General features: G+C 34.9%; 1 protein-coding gene and 1 pseudogene across 2 annotated transcripts; one reads left to right on the plus strand and one right to left on the minus strand.

Annotated features, from left to right (window-relative positions):
- Positions 1–1,313: 1,313 nt before the first annotated feature.
- Positions 1,314–7,930, plus strand: LOC140827105 (carbon catabolite repressor protein 4 homolog 1-like). Of its 2 annotated transcripts, none has more exons than XM_073189712.1 (12): positions 1,314–1,883; positions 3,537–4,299; positions 4,764–4,850; positions 4,923–5,009; positions 5,084–5,170; positions 5,333–5,419; positions 5,937–5,990; positions 6,082–6,173; positions 6,251–6,365; positions 6,462–6,606; positions 6,773–6,924; positions 7,620–7,930. In XM_073189712.1, the coding sequence occupies exons 1-11, from the start codon at positions 1,726–1,728 to the stop codon at positions 6,916–6,918; spliced, it is 1,821 nt and encodes a 606-aa protein (XP_073045813.1). In that variant the 5' UTR covers positions 1,314–1,725; the 3' UTR covers positions 6,919–6,924; positions 7,620–7,930. The 2 variants fall into 2 exon arrangements, with proteins under 2 accessions (XP_073045813.1, XP_073045814.1); XM_073189713.1 differs by having other exon boundaries at positions 4,926–5,009.
- Positions 7,931–8,637: 707 nt separating this feature from the next.
- Positions 8,638–12,979, minus strand: LOC140827106 (F-box protein At3g58530-like; annotated as a pseudogene).
- Positions 12,980–14,922: the final 1,943 nt, after the last annotated feature.

Here is a 14,922-nt window from a genome sequence, read left to right on the forward strand (position 1 = left end):
AAATTGTTGCATAAACAGATGGAGACTAAATTCTCTAACGAGCACTCCAAGTTGACTAAAACCAAGAAGATACCAATTTTGGTAGACAAGGCTTCAAAAGCACACAACTAAAAATCATAATTGGGTCACAATTCTGGCCCAGCAAACATATTTGGCTCAAGAGTCATAACACAAATAGCTAAACCAGCGTCATCGGATATCCATAATTTCATCTGTCTAATCGATAACGAACCTGAATGGTTTTTGTTAAGTCAAATTCGATAAATATTGACTGAGACAATTCTTACTTGTTTATCAACGACTAAGACAGTATATCCTCTCTTAGGCAAGCAAATATCACTATTTCCTCCCGTCTAACAGAGGACGTACGAGGACGAAAGAAAAAAATTGACGGCTAACATTTTCACTTTTTTCCGTGGACGAGATGCTTCTTCATTTATCCGTTGATGAAACTTTCTGTGTGCCAAATCCTTTGTACACTTAAAGGTGGTACAGAAAAAATTGTAATCTAAATGCAGGAATGAAGTTTTAATGGTAGTTTCAAGCCTTGGCGCAGGCAAAAAAATGAAATTGGATCGATGAAGCAAAATTGTCCATGTTGAAATAAATAAGATTGAACATTTAATAAATATTGCAACCTACCAAACATTAATTCTTCCCGTAACTTGTCAAAATCAGAATATAGCAACCAAGAGATATATTCTCCAATGAAGGCCTCAATTATGCATGGTATGTCATAAATTATTTTCACTAGGTACTTATATAAAATTATTGATTTGTTGAATAAACAAAATTTAGATCTTAATTTATTATTTATTATTTCATTAAAGTATGCCAGATCCATGGGCTTTCAAGCAGCCCATTTATTTAATTTTTTTTAAAATATTTTAATTATAATATAATCCATATATTGTTACTGAATATTACAATTCATATGTATTTGAAGAGTAGGTCTCATGTGAGACCGTCTCACGGATCATAATCTGTGAGACGAGTCAACCCTACCCATATTCATAATAAAAAGTAATACCCTTAGCATAAAAAATAATACTTTTTCATGGATGATCCAAATAAGAGATCTATCTGTCTCACAAATACGACCGTGAGATCGTCTCACATAAATTTTTGTCGTATTTGAAATACAGATATATCAAGATTTTAAATTTGAGACGAGATCATTGATTTGAAATTGAATTATAATAATGTCGCTCCAACAAATCATAGAAAAAAAACATAAAAAAATATTTACAAGATTTTATAGTAGAAAGGATTAACTATTAAGTGTGTGCAGCGTATAGTAATATGCATGTACGCAGACATATTCCCCTCTTATTATAAAAATGTGTAGAGATGAGCTTTGTTCTTGCGCGCACACACACTTTTGTAAAACCCTAATACTCCAATCAATTGATTCTCTCCTTTTTAATTAATTTTAATCGAATTGGTTGAATATCTGTGAATTCTATTCCTGATTCGAGGTTTCCCAAATTTTCAGTTTCCCTTTTTCGGTAGAGATTTTTTTTTATCTTTCGATCTCCTCCTTTGCAATTTATTTGGGTTTTGAAAGAGCAAGGCTGGCGATTGGCGCTGCGACCACGTGATGGCGGATCCGCCACAAGGCCGCCCTCTGTTGCTTCATAAATCTGCTCATTTCCTTGCTTTAGGGTTTCGTTCGAAGTCGGAGGAAGACAGGGAGAAATTGAGTCATCAAGAGTTCAGTGGAAAATGCTGAGTGTGCTGAGGGTGCACCTGCCGTCCGATATACCCATAGTAGGATGCGAGTTGACGCCGTATGTGCTTTTGAAACGCCCCGATAACTCCGTTGTTGCCGATGATGTCACTGAGTTGAACCCTATTGATGGGAGTTTCTTAAGATATAAATGGTTAGCTTTTCTAAGCTTGATTTATGTGTATATCTTTTTCGCTGCCCCAATGATTGATGATGTTTGTCTTTCTCTGTGGACTCTGTTGTTTATTATGATTCTTATTGTGGTTATGCATGTGTAGCTATGAACACGAGGGTTTCTTAAGTTGATTTTTTTTAAAAAAAAATTCATACTATTATGTAGGTTGTTTGAATGCTTTCTAGTGTGTTCACTAGTGGTGAGGATTTAGAGGGTTCTGAGATTGGCTTTTCTATCTTTCCCTGCCTTTTGTTTGTATTTAGCATTAATTGTGATTTTGGCGGAGAATCGTCTACTGAATAATCTTAATCTGCAGATTTTTTCGGGGAGAATATAAAATTCAGTGGTATGTAAGCAACTCTGAAATTATTTGGAAATTTATGGAATACAACAATGATTATAACTTACAAGAATGTGTCTCAAATGCATTGTATGGGAGCTGGTCCTATATCCTTTCTCATTTTCAAATGCCCTTTTTTGTTAGATTTTGTTCTCCATATTTGGTGGGATTTGAATGGCATTAGTGTCGGGATTTTCATTATTGTTTGGTGCTAACAGCTCACTCTCGCGTTTTATCTTCTTCACTGTTTATATCTGGTGTTTTGTCTTTGATGTGTTAGTTGGAAAGGTCAAACTTTCTATTAAGATTTTCTGGTACAATGTCAGCACACATTAATGCCCTGGTGAGAAATTAAGTTTTTCCACGTGTCCACTGAATGTGCTTGTTCGCCGATATGGACGCGTGGGCGTCACAGATGCTGTTATTCCAGTTTAATTGGCATTTCGCGGAATGGTCACGGATGTTGTCGTGGGATTTTTATAAAATAAAAATGAAAATAAGTAGATAATTTGGAGTCATTGGATACTTTTTAATGGTAAAAGAAAAAAATGGTAAAAAGTTTGAAAAAATAAAATAAATTAAAACATTTCGCAACGGCGTGAAATCGCCATTTCGTTCCGCGACACCCACAAAATCGCCGATATTCCATGAAAAACGCTATTATAGTCACACATCTGATTTAGCTTAGAATTTTGTTGTCGCAGCTTGTTCCTGTTAGGGTTATCGCGGTTCCACGACAGTGGCGGCCTCATGTGTTTAGCAACTGATTGTCACGCTCTACATTACAGTTTTTATATCAATATCTAATTCGGGGGGATGTTGGTTTGAACTACCACTTGCCAATTTTTTAATTGCTTTATTTTTATTTTTTTCTTTTAATTGATTAATAAAGAGAGACTTATTTGGTTAACTTGAACAGTTCGAGAGCAGGTATTGTTGATGATGATGTGAAATATAATGTTAAAGACTGATAATGTTGTTTATTTATGAAAATTTAGTTACTGATAAATAATATCTTTGGCCTTTCCATGACATCTAGAGAAACTTTGATCTTATTTATGGAAAATTTCCTTTTTTATTTGTGTTGATTAAGATTTCTGGTTTATTTAATCTCAGGGTGGTAATTGAATACTGCTGGTGATATCACGCTTGGTCTGAGGCACCTTTTTTACCACGATTATTTTTAGGCAACCCCTTTATATGAATACTTGGATAGAAGTTGCATACATGATAGAATATCATTTGACAATGGAGTACTGGTTTTTCTTGCTAATATTTGGTTTTCTATGCAGGTTTCGTGTACAAAGTGATAAAAAAGTCACAGTTTGTACGGTTCATCCTACGGAGCAAGCTACATTACAATGCCTTGGATGTGTTAAGGCCAAAATTCCTGTTGCAAAGAGTTACCATTGCTCTCCAAAGTGTTTTTCTGATGCCTGGCAACACCATCGAGTTCTGCATGAGCGTGCTGCTACTGCTGTGAATGATAATGGAAATGAGGAGGAAGAGATTTTTGGGCGCTTCAATAGCACTAGTAGCACAGCATCAAGTATGATTAATATGAATTTGCCAACTTCTCAATCAAATTCTAGCTTGTCAAATGGCACCACTGTGTTGTATCCTGCTGCAGTTACTCAGAGGAGTGGTGGTGAAACATGGTTTGAAGTTGGACGATCGAAGACATATACACCAACAGCTGATGATATTGGTCATGTGCTTAAATTTGAGTGCATTGTAGTAGATGCAGAAACAAAATTATCTGTGGGTCCTGCTAGTACCTTATCAACTTCCCGTGTGATTCCAGCTCCATCACCTATTCCACGGCACATGATTTCTGTTATTGGGATAGATGTTCCTGGGCATCTAGATTTGGATAGTCGCATTTCATCTGCAGGGACATTTACTGTGCTTTCATACAACATTTTATCTGATGTTTATGCTACAAGCGAATTATACAGCTATTGCCCATCCTGGGCCCTTTCATGGACTTACCGCAGGCAAAACCTCTTCCGAGAAATAATTGGTTATCATGCAGACATTGTTTGTCTTCAGGAGGTACACAAAATTGTGTGTGTTTCTTTTTTTTTAAACTTTTAGATGTTAATATCGGATTTGAGTTCATTATGATTGTGAGCATGTGAAAAGATTTAGACCAGTGGAGATTGAAAATGTTATGCAGTAAAACGTAAAACATGACATATTTTTCGTGGAATGGTTGATTGCATTTGTTAAAAAGCCATTTAGCTAGATTAGCCATTATAGTCAAAAGATGCTTAAAACATAAAAATCTTTTCATCTTTATGGATGACTCTTTAAAAGGGACTGTTGTGTGCATTTGTTTTGTAAATATATTAGTACAAAATATTTTTTATAAGCCCTCTGTAAATACATGATGGCTCTTCAGCAAGTTGATCGGACTACAGTAGTTGGATTTGAACCATGTTAAAGGCCTTTCGATCCTTTTCACAAAGTTTTTTCCTTCTTAAAGGTTTTTTTTGGTGTAAATTTTCTTTGGCCAGGTTCAAAGTGATCATTTTGAGGAATTCTTTGCGCCTGAGCTGGATAAGCATGGCTATCAAGCTCTGTTTAAAAGGAAAACAACAGAGGTTGGTGGAAACTAGAACTGATTTAGATGATAAAGTTAACATGTTATTGATTCACCATGCTATTATTGCTAGCAGGTTTTTAGCAGGAATATCAACACCCTTGATGGTTGTGCTACCTTCTTCCGCCGTGATAGATTTTCACATGTCAAGAAATATGAGGTAACTAATGTGCCGTAATGAATGTGTCATGAGCTCCTTTGTATCAGCTCCATCATTGGCATTTTTGAATGTAGGTTGAATTTAACAAAGCTGCACAATCTCTAACTGATGCTTTGGTTCCTAGCGCTCAAAAGAAGAATGCTTTGAGTCGATTGGTCAAGGTACCATACTTACAGATTTTAAAGGCTTTTTTAGCTTATTGGGTTACAGCTATTTTAATATTAAATATTGTATGATGATTATGATAGCTCTTTAACTTTTTTGGTTTGACTTCATGTCAGTTTTAGTGGATAAATATTTAATTTACCTTTTCTTTCACGCAGGATAATGTTGCACTAATTTTGGTTCTTGAAGCCAAGTTCGGTAACCAGGGCATTGATAACCCCGGAAAGCGCCAGCTTGTTTGTGTTGTAAGATTTTTATTTTGGAATTCTATTTATTATAATGATTTTAACTTGTTATTATTTTTAAGCATTAACGTGTTCTATTAAAAATATATTTGAATCAAATATTACATGCTTGAGGCTTGTTGGAGATATATAATTATAAATATGTATACATTAGCGTAAGAAATGAGTACAAAATGTTTCTTGTTGCTCATCACATCGAGAAGAAGGTAAATCAATGATAATTTCCTCGAAATTAGATATCATACTATTTGCAGATTGTTTGTTGTCCTGTTAAAGATTCAATGAACAAATCTATTGATAGAGATTCTTTCGGATACATTCGCTGTTTGATGCCAATTGATGTGTCGCTTCCGTAAATTTCTCAAATTGCTTTCTCGATGTTGTCTTCTAGTGTGTCCCTAATTATTCCTGTCATTTATTCATGGCTATATTTCATTATTCCTTTACACCCTTGATTTAGATGGTTGTTTAGGGGGAGAGGCTCCTGATCTGTATCTTTCTCATGTTTCTGAAACAGGCGAACACACATGTAAATGTACATCAAGAGTTGAAGGATGTCAGACTTTGGCAGGTTCTTGCATGAGGCCATCCTCTCAAGTAACATATTTACATTCTTTGGAATTCATGTAGCAAAGTAACTTTTATTTTCTTGTCAATATCAGGTCCACACTCTATTGAAAGGGCTGGAAAAAATTGCTGCTAGTGCAGACATCCCAATGCTGGTGTGTGGGGATTTCAATTCAGTTCCTGGAAGGTGATTTGTTGTTCTCCTTCGATAATTTAATCTGATACATGCAGTTTTATCTTGGACCATCTTGGTTTGAAATACAGTGCTCCTCATTCGCTCCTTGCTATGGGGAAGGTGGATCCACTTCATCCTGAATTAGCCGTTGACCCACTTGGCATTCTTCGCCCTGCTGCCAAATTAACACATCAGCTGCCACTGGTATGACCTTGTTATTATTCTCTTTTGAATATTTAACGTTGTAGCCTACTGTTGTGTTCATGTTCAATATTTGTGTTCATGGCATGTATTCCCTAGGTGAGTGCATATTCATCATTTGCAAGAGCTGGTGTCGGTCTTGGTCTGGAACAAAGGAGGAGAATGGATCCCGCCACAAATGAGCCACTATTTACGAACTGCACAAGAGATTTCATTGGTACTCATGATTACATATTTTACTCAGGTATGTTGGGAGTTGCACAAGTTTTTCATTTAAATAAGTTTTGGTAGTTTGTATTCTTATAGTTTCATTGCCTCTCTCCCCCTTCCCCAACCTGGCATAACTGGACAGTTTCTAATTTTTTTTAAGCTGTCTTTTGATATTAATGGAAATGTACGTCCCCTTGTAGCCGACTCCTTGTCCGTGGAGTCTCTGTTGGAGCTCCTGGATGAGGATAGCTTGCGTAAAGATACTGCTCTTCCTTCTCCAGAATGGTCTTCTGATCACATAGCGCTCTTGGCTGAGTTCCGTTGTAAGCCTAGGACTAGACGCTAACGATAGGTAAGCTGTTCAACATTGTACAGAAATTTCTTTTAGATTTCCCAGTGTTCTTTGATTTTATTTCCAGAAACTTTTTTTCCCAAAGATTGACATTTTTTTTTATCAAAGATTTGACTTGGGGATCCAATTTCAGTACGTTGTGAAATTGTGGAGGCGGCTTGGTAATATGTACACTCCAGTTAAGGGTGATTCTCCTATGCGTGAAGTGGTCTGTCAGTGTTGATATGTCACAATGTATCCTATTTTTGTTTGTGGAATTCGTATGGGTCTTGGGAAGATCTGCTGTAGGACAGCACTTGACCTGTCATTTTTTTTAATTAATATATGAGAGAACCTGATTTATAAAACCCTCTGATTATACTATATTTTTCTAACCAAACTGATCCTGAAAATGGTTGGATTACAAACCATGAATTACGCAATTTTGGTTAGTTCTCTTTGGACATGTTTGCTTCCGTAATTGGTAGGGATTGAACATGGCTATGCAGTGGGGACAAATGTAGTGATTCCCCGGCGATACACACATATGTGATATGCAATAACACCTCTAAACTCATAGGGGAAATTCAAAATTACCCCCTCACAGCTGCACCAATGCGATTTCTTAATCTTGTTGTGCCAACAGGGGTTATATCGGCCTCTTCCTCTAAGATTTGGATATCTAATGATTGGTGTGCTCGCGTTGCATCGTGCAGGTCTGGCCGAAGAAAAATTCGAAAGTTCGTTGCTGGAAGAAAGCCAATGTAATGTTTAGATTGTTCTCAGCTTTAATTGTCTAGGTGGTATCCCTTTGTGGGATCTGTAGTTATGAGAGTCACTTGTATCATGCCACCTTTGTCTCATAGAAAAATTTATGTTACCATTTTTAATTTCCTACTCCTCCCTTAATAGAAATATGTATACAGTGATGTCTGGTATGCAAGTGAACCAGGTTGTAATTCCCTTTCTCTGCTGGAAACAGTTTTTTTCAATGAAAAATGATCTGTGGTTCCTTTGACCTGTCCAACGATCTTTCTCTCCAATTATGTCTTATTACCGCGTTTTCTATGCTACATAAGGAGAAATTCTATAGGCATGATGGTTGATTCCTGAACATATGGAATGGGTTCCCTCGTAAAAGGCATGTGAGTTAATGCTAACTGGAGAATTCTCTCTGTGATGTGGCAAAGCAAATAATGATTGGATACTCGAGACATGGAGTGGATATATCTTTTAAAATATGTGATACATATGATCCAATGGTGGGAGAAGAATAACACTATCCGGCTTAGTGCTTACTCTAACCTTGGGGACATAATTGCATGCTATTACAGGTAATCTTGGTGCGAGGAAACAATAATTGCTCCTTGGGTTGTCCCGTCTTGCCTGCATAAACTTATACCTCGTATATCGTATCTTCTGCATGGGGTTGTGAATAAGAGGACGCATTTTTATTTTGACTTTTGGGGATAGGAATTGCATCTAGATTTTCATGAGAAAGTTTTCCCATAAATTGAAATTCAGTTTTAGGTAACAGGTTGGAACTTTACAGTGGGAACTGGAAAGGTTATTTTTTTTGCGCTTGAGGCAAAATTTGGACCGATTAACTTAATGTTCCTTCTTCCTATCCTAGTTCGATTTTGGGATTATTTTCTGTGCACAAAAGACGGTACCCTCGGTTGATAGGGGTGAAAATGTTAAATTCGGTTGATTGTTTGTGCATAGCATCATCACCAAGCAACAGAATAAAGTATTAAATAACTCGTAGCTCAATTGAGTGCTGCCATATTGTCTTCTCATATAATTCAATCTCAGAGCAAAATGGTGACTTTCAAGCAAGAAATCATTGACAGCGGCGACAGTGACGACTTAGCTGTGGACTTTGAAGCACTTAATTTTAGGAAACAACTGAATCAACTCCTCACGGATTCGTCTCTGCGAGGAAATATATAGGCATATAAAGAACATTGTGAACTATTGTCACCATAACAGCACAAGTAGCCGCAATGTAAAAATGAAAGACTACGTACCTTTATGCCGACGCAGCCGTTGACATCAAGTGTTGTGATTATTGATCAACATCCTGAAAGGGCCTCCAAGCTCTTATCTGTCACCCCAACTATCCCAAACAAGCTGCAACGGCAACTAATGTATCCAAACTTTAATATGGACAACAAATATATAAGTGAGGAGAGGAAGAAGGAAGAGGGAGACAGCAGGAATGGTCACATCCCTTCTCTTTCAGTTTCCTTTTAACTCTTGATCTTTGACAATAAAATATTTTCGGTCCCGTTCCCTCCTTTTTTTTTCTCCACTACTAGATATATCCTTTTATCTAAACTTTGATTGCAAAAATCTACTGAACGATAGTAAATCAAGATAGTAAATCAAGTAGTTCGATGTGGTCTGTTACTTGAGATATTTTCAGAATACATGTCTGCGCCTTCTGCTCTTATTTTCTTCCTTAATATTATAATAAACTGTAAAAAGTACAAAAAAAGGCACCTCTAAAAATACCCATGGCACTGACAAGAGTAGAACCTCTGTGAGCATGGTCCAGGATAAAAAGATAGGCAGAACCAAGAAATCAAGAATCAGCAGATCATGTGTAAATAGATAAAGCAGGACCCACTATAATGGGCAAGACTAATGCATTGCTTCGTTATCAAAAAACTCACCTTAAAAATTCAAGAAACGTGCATCCTTGGGCAATATATACGACACCCTGATCAGTTATACACACGCACCTGTTTGTACAAAGTCAAGAATTCATCATGACTCATCAAGTTTATTTCTTTTGCTCTAAAAAAGACAAAAGACAGGTTCTTACACTTCATCACATACCCACGTCAAATGAGAGAAATCAAGCTCTTGCAGTTAGCTATGCAAGAAAGTCCTTCATCAGACATATTCTGACATGCAATATTAGAATCTTTGACTATGGAAAAATTTGAGTCATAAATAATTACGCGGACTATATCGTACCTGAGCGCCACAGAGGTCTAAAAATTGAAGATGAATCAAAAGTGAAATCTTCTTGTATGCCACACCTGTAAAACTGTACAAAGGTAAGACAGTCTCCAACCGATCCATATTCTTACTGCGAACTCAGAAAATTGTAAGAGGAAGTATGTAAATTGTGTTCTTTTACCTTGAAAGGGCGTATAAATTTAAGCTCTGAAGAGAGGAGCAGTTGAGCAATATTGTTTGCAAACCTCCGTCAGTCAGCTTGGTGCATCTAAATACACCGAATAGAATGCACATAGTTAGAATGCAGTTCATATATGGAACTGATTCACCTGACATTTGGTTTTTGTGGGCATTAATTCTTATAATAATTCGCAATGCTAGACAGGGAGGCATATGCCATTATTCGGCAACAACTTTACACAAGACTTATTATTTTGGGAAGTATTGTGTCACGCCACATTCAGACGACCCAAGAACTTCAAATGAACCAAGCCAGAAAGATACAAGTATCGAAGATTCACTCATGGTCGGTTCCGTTCGAATGGACAAAGCTATTGGAGTGAATAAAATATAAGGATTCGGAGGAAGAATTATGGGAGAAGATAAAATTCCGTGTGGCGACTTGGACGTTAAACATAGCGGAGTTTCAAACTATGCGAATAACGGACCTAGTTAGGGATTGGAAATTTGTGTGTTCATAGTGATAGGTTTTTTTTTTTGTTCATGACTAGATCATGATTGCGTTTTGTGGATCGCTCATCCACCACGTTTGTAAACCTTAAAACTATTAATTATAATTCAAGTTTCTTATCAAAAAAAAAATAAAATAAAATCTGGATCATTATCTGTATGGATTCTATCCGGTTATTAGGTGGTTGTTTTCAAGTTTTAGATGTTTTATCTTTTAGAATTTTTTAGTTTGTTACCTCTTTATCAGGATACGATGCAATCACGTATAAATATCCATTGGAATGCATTCAATAAACAAGTTTCATTTCAGAATAATTACTTGCTCCAAAGATCGTAGGTTCTCTTTAATGAAGCCTCAATCTATTCGTTCAAAATAGGCAAACAAAGAAGAAAAACACGAATTAAATATATGGTTTTTATAAAAAAATGAAGTGAAAATTTCATTCCAAAAACTAATGGCTAAATTTCATTTTTCTTCAATTTATTTTTCATTCCAAAACTAATGGCTAAATTTCATTTTCTTCAATTTATTTTAGATTTGATTAATTAATAGATAGAAAAAGCAAACAAACAAGGAGACATGTATTAATGATTATTATTTAACGAAGATAAGGATATACATGTAAATTCACAGTTCAAAGTCGTATATTTATAGTAGTAGTAATAGTAATAATAATAATAATAATAATAATAGATAGATAGATAGATAGATAATAGATATATAGAACACTCCAAAGATCTTACCTCGTGATGTTCAATAAAAGCAGCCCTAGATAACATTTGGAAATCAATTTCAAACTTTCATCGGAGACAGACTGCAATTTGACACAAAGCACCCATAGCAAGATTTTAATTTTAGACAAAAGGATTAATAATCAGAAAAACACTTGGGCCAACAAGAACTTTCACTGTACCTTACAGCCGCTAAGGTTCAAATTTCTCGCGAGTTTGCAATTCTTTACCAGGTTCTTAATTCCAAGATCTGAAACCCTGAAATAGACCCTTTATCCGAATTCTAAGGGTCTTGGTTTAAGACTTTTATTTCCAATATACTGTTAACAAATACAGAAATTGTGTATGTATTAACTGCAATACAGAAGTGCACAGTACCTCACATTCCATAGACCGAAAAGTCCTTCAATTTCGGGCCATTGTATGTGATAAAATCTGTACCCTCATTAGATATATTTTGGCGACAGTTCAAATTAAGAACTTCTAAGTTCCCAATAGAATTTCTGCAATGCAATTGCAAGGATATATGACAAATAGAGGTTAAAATCATGAATGGAAGAACACTAAGAAGTAACTATATTTGGAATCTTACTGTGTTTCTAACAATTTCTAGATGCTTATCTTCGATATTCCGAGCAAACTCAAGTTTTATATGCTTCACATTTTGGTATCTTGACTGCAAAGCAACATAAAACAAGCCCTTTGTTAGACACCTTAACAATTAATGAGTATCATGCTACAATTTTATTCAATTAAAAGATAAGAGGTTTAATACATGAAACTCGGGTAATTTCTTTCCGTCACACTTGTTTCTAGGAGGTGGACAATAATTTCTTTTTTTCTTGTTTCTAGAATATTTTATCAGAAAACCACATTTAACAATATGAATTTGCCAACATCGAAAAAGGAAGGGGGAAGAAAATACTGACCAGAGAGAGAGAGAGAGCTGACACAAGGTGATCCCCTGCCTTGTCCATCTCATGAAAATCAAGAACCTTAAACAGGCCAGAAATATATTAAAATAATGCCCATTGAAGATCAAAGAGCACAACCTTCAAACTTAAGTTAGCAAGGAATGATTTTACATAGTCTCTATCTTGTGGTGGTATGAATACATCCACATCATACTTACCAGCCAAATGGAAGAGTGTGAGTTAATATGCAAAAAACAAGTGTACCTTAGTGCTATCCCAGATAGCAAACAAAGGATCAACTGATCAAGTGTACAGCTTTCAAGTTTGATTGGGGAAAAAAAACACAAAATGGAAAGATCTTGGCATACTAATATCTTGTGTGTTTGTAGACACTTATCAACCTAAGGGAGAAGTAGAAAATGGTGTAAACATAAATGGAAAAGAAAAACTGAAAACCCACAATAGTAAACAGCGAATACCGTGTAAAAGCTCACAAATTCGATCTTTAACAAGCAACATATTAAGAAAAAGGGAATCTTCACTAGCACTTTTGCATTGGTCCACAAGCACAAAAATTACCAGCCATAGCGAAGGGTGAGCAATGAGATTTCGATTAACCCAAGGGCTGACAAGCAAAAGGGAAATTAGGTCTCTCTGAGGAAGTCTGCTGCAGACAATCTTCATCAACGTTGGCACCGTTTCTCTGTTCCACACCTCCATCGTTGCAGTTTCATCGTCCACTTCCATTATTGGTTTCTTTTCTAAGTTCTGTTAGCTTAAACTGAAAACGCCACCCTTCTGTTGTTTACTGCGATTGATTCCAAGAGGCTCACTCACTCTTGAGGCAGATTCATTTATGATTTTTCTCACAAGAGAGCCCGGGAAGGGAAAGACGGACAACTTCTATTCACATTCCGCTGTTCAAGCGGGTGTACTCAACCAACCTGAAAATTTATTGATTTTTAAAGATTTTTGTAAATTTTATAAATCCAGAAGTATTCAATCAAGATTTTTGCATACTCTATAGAAGTCTAGTGATATTCAAAATAGACTTTCATGGAGTTTTAAAAAGTCGAATGGTATTCAACATTGACTTTTATAAACTCTATAAAAGTCTATAGGTATTCAAATTTTCCATGGACTTTTAATAACTCCATGGAATTCATTGACATACAAACATTAAAGCCTAAGGTACAACTACAAATTATAAAAAATTGTATTTGGTTCACCCCAAAGATTTGAATGGATTTTTAAAACTTCTAACTCATACACAAGCTATTTATTTTTCTCCGTCGCTTCACATCACATCTCTTCCTATCTTCTCTCCTCTCATCTATTTCTATCATTCTCTCAAATTTTCGAAGTGTATCTCTATATATATTTTCATATTTCATTTTCAAAATTTTCATTTTTTGGTTGATTGTTAACGAGAAATTTTGAATTATAGAATTGATTTTGTGATTTTTAATTTATGATTTATACAAATTAATGTAATATTCAATAATAATAAAAGATGATCAAAAAAATGTTGCTTAATTCTTAATAATTAAATAGTCTGGTAACAACCATGATTTTTTAAATTCATTTTAGTATTTTCAATTAACATGTAAGCTATAATATTTTTATACAAAATTATATTCACACAATAATAAATAATATTATTTTCACATGTATTTTATCAATTTAAAAAAATGGTTACATGTTAATCAATTGATGTATTTAAAAAATTTACAAACATGCATATAAACCCACATATATACACATGTAAGGATTAAACGATTTAACTTTTAAATAAGTAAATTTATTTATTAATATAAATATTGAAAATAATTTCAAACTGAATATGTTATATATGTCAATTAATTATTGGTTCAAAGAAATCAATAAAAAAAGCACATGTTATAGTTAAGTACAAAATTTATAAAATTTTATAAAAAAAATCCACAAAAGTCTATAAAAATCTTGCAAAAAAGTCTACATAAATCTGTTTATAAATCTGTGAGATTCTATAAAAGTCAATAAAAATTTATCAAATCCATAAAAGTTTATCATTTAAAAAAGTCATTAAAAGTCATCAAAACTCTGAATTGAATACACCCCACTAAGACTCGGTATTTTTTTGTTTCTTATGGTAATTTGCTCACGGATAAATTTGGCAGCGATAGATTTTTTTTTTTGGCAAGAAAAAATGATGATCGGATTATACAGTTTTTTATGAAGAAGAAAGTGGCACCTGCCGAATAAAACCAGGGCGAACTTCCCATAATATCTCATCCCCAATTATAATTTTCTTTAAACTCTTTGTTCATTCAAATAATGTTTGTTAAGCCAAGAGTTTTTTTTTTAAGAATAGGAAGAGAGGGGTTTAGTGGCTTTGGGGATCCCAGGATTGTTTCCCGCTCATCATCAATCCCATTCTATTACTCAATTAGTATAAATTCTTACTCTTGTAAGTCTCCTCGCAAGGAACTAAAACATTTCTTTGTTTCAGTTTCTTAATCATTTAAATTTTCGAGAATTACCCACAATCTTCATAATTATAGTATGTGATATTGTTATCTATCGTGTCTATTCTTAAAGACATATTGTAATGTCCGAGATTTATATCATGTTAATCTGAGATTGTTGATTTATGATTTGTTGCGATTGGAAGGATCATTCCGAGGCAAGATATGAGATAGCATGTGATATCGTATGTGCGAGGGCAGAAGGT

The sequence above is a fragment of the Primulina eburnea genome, chromosome 3 (assembly GCF_022965805.1).
Source record: "Primulina eburnea isolate SZY01 chromosome 3, ASM2296580v1, whole genome shotgun sequence".
NCBI lineage: Eukaryota > Viridiplantae > Streptophyta > Magnoliopsida > Lamiales > Gesneriaceae > Primulina > Primulina eburnea.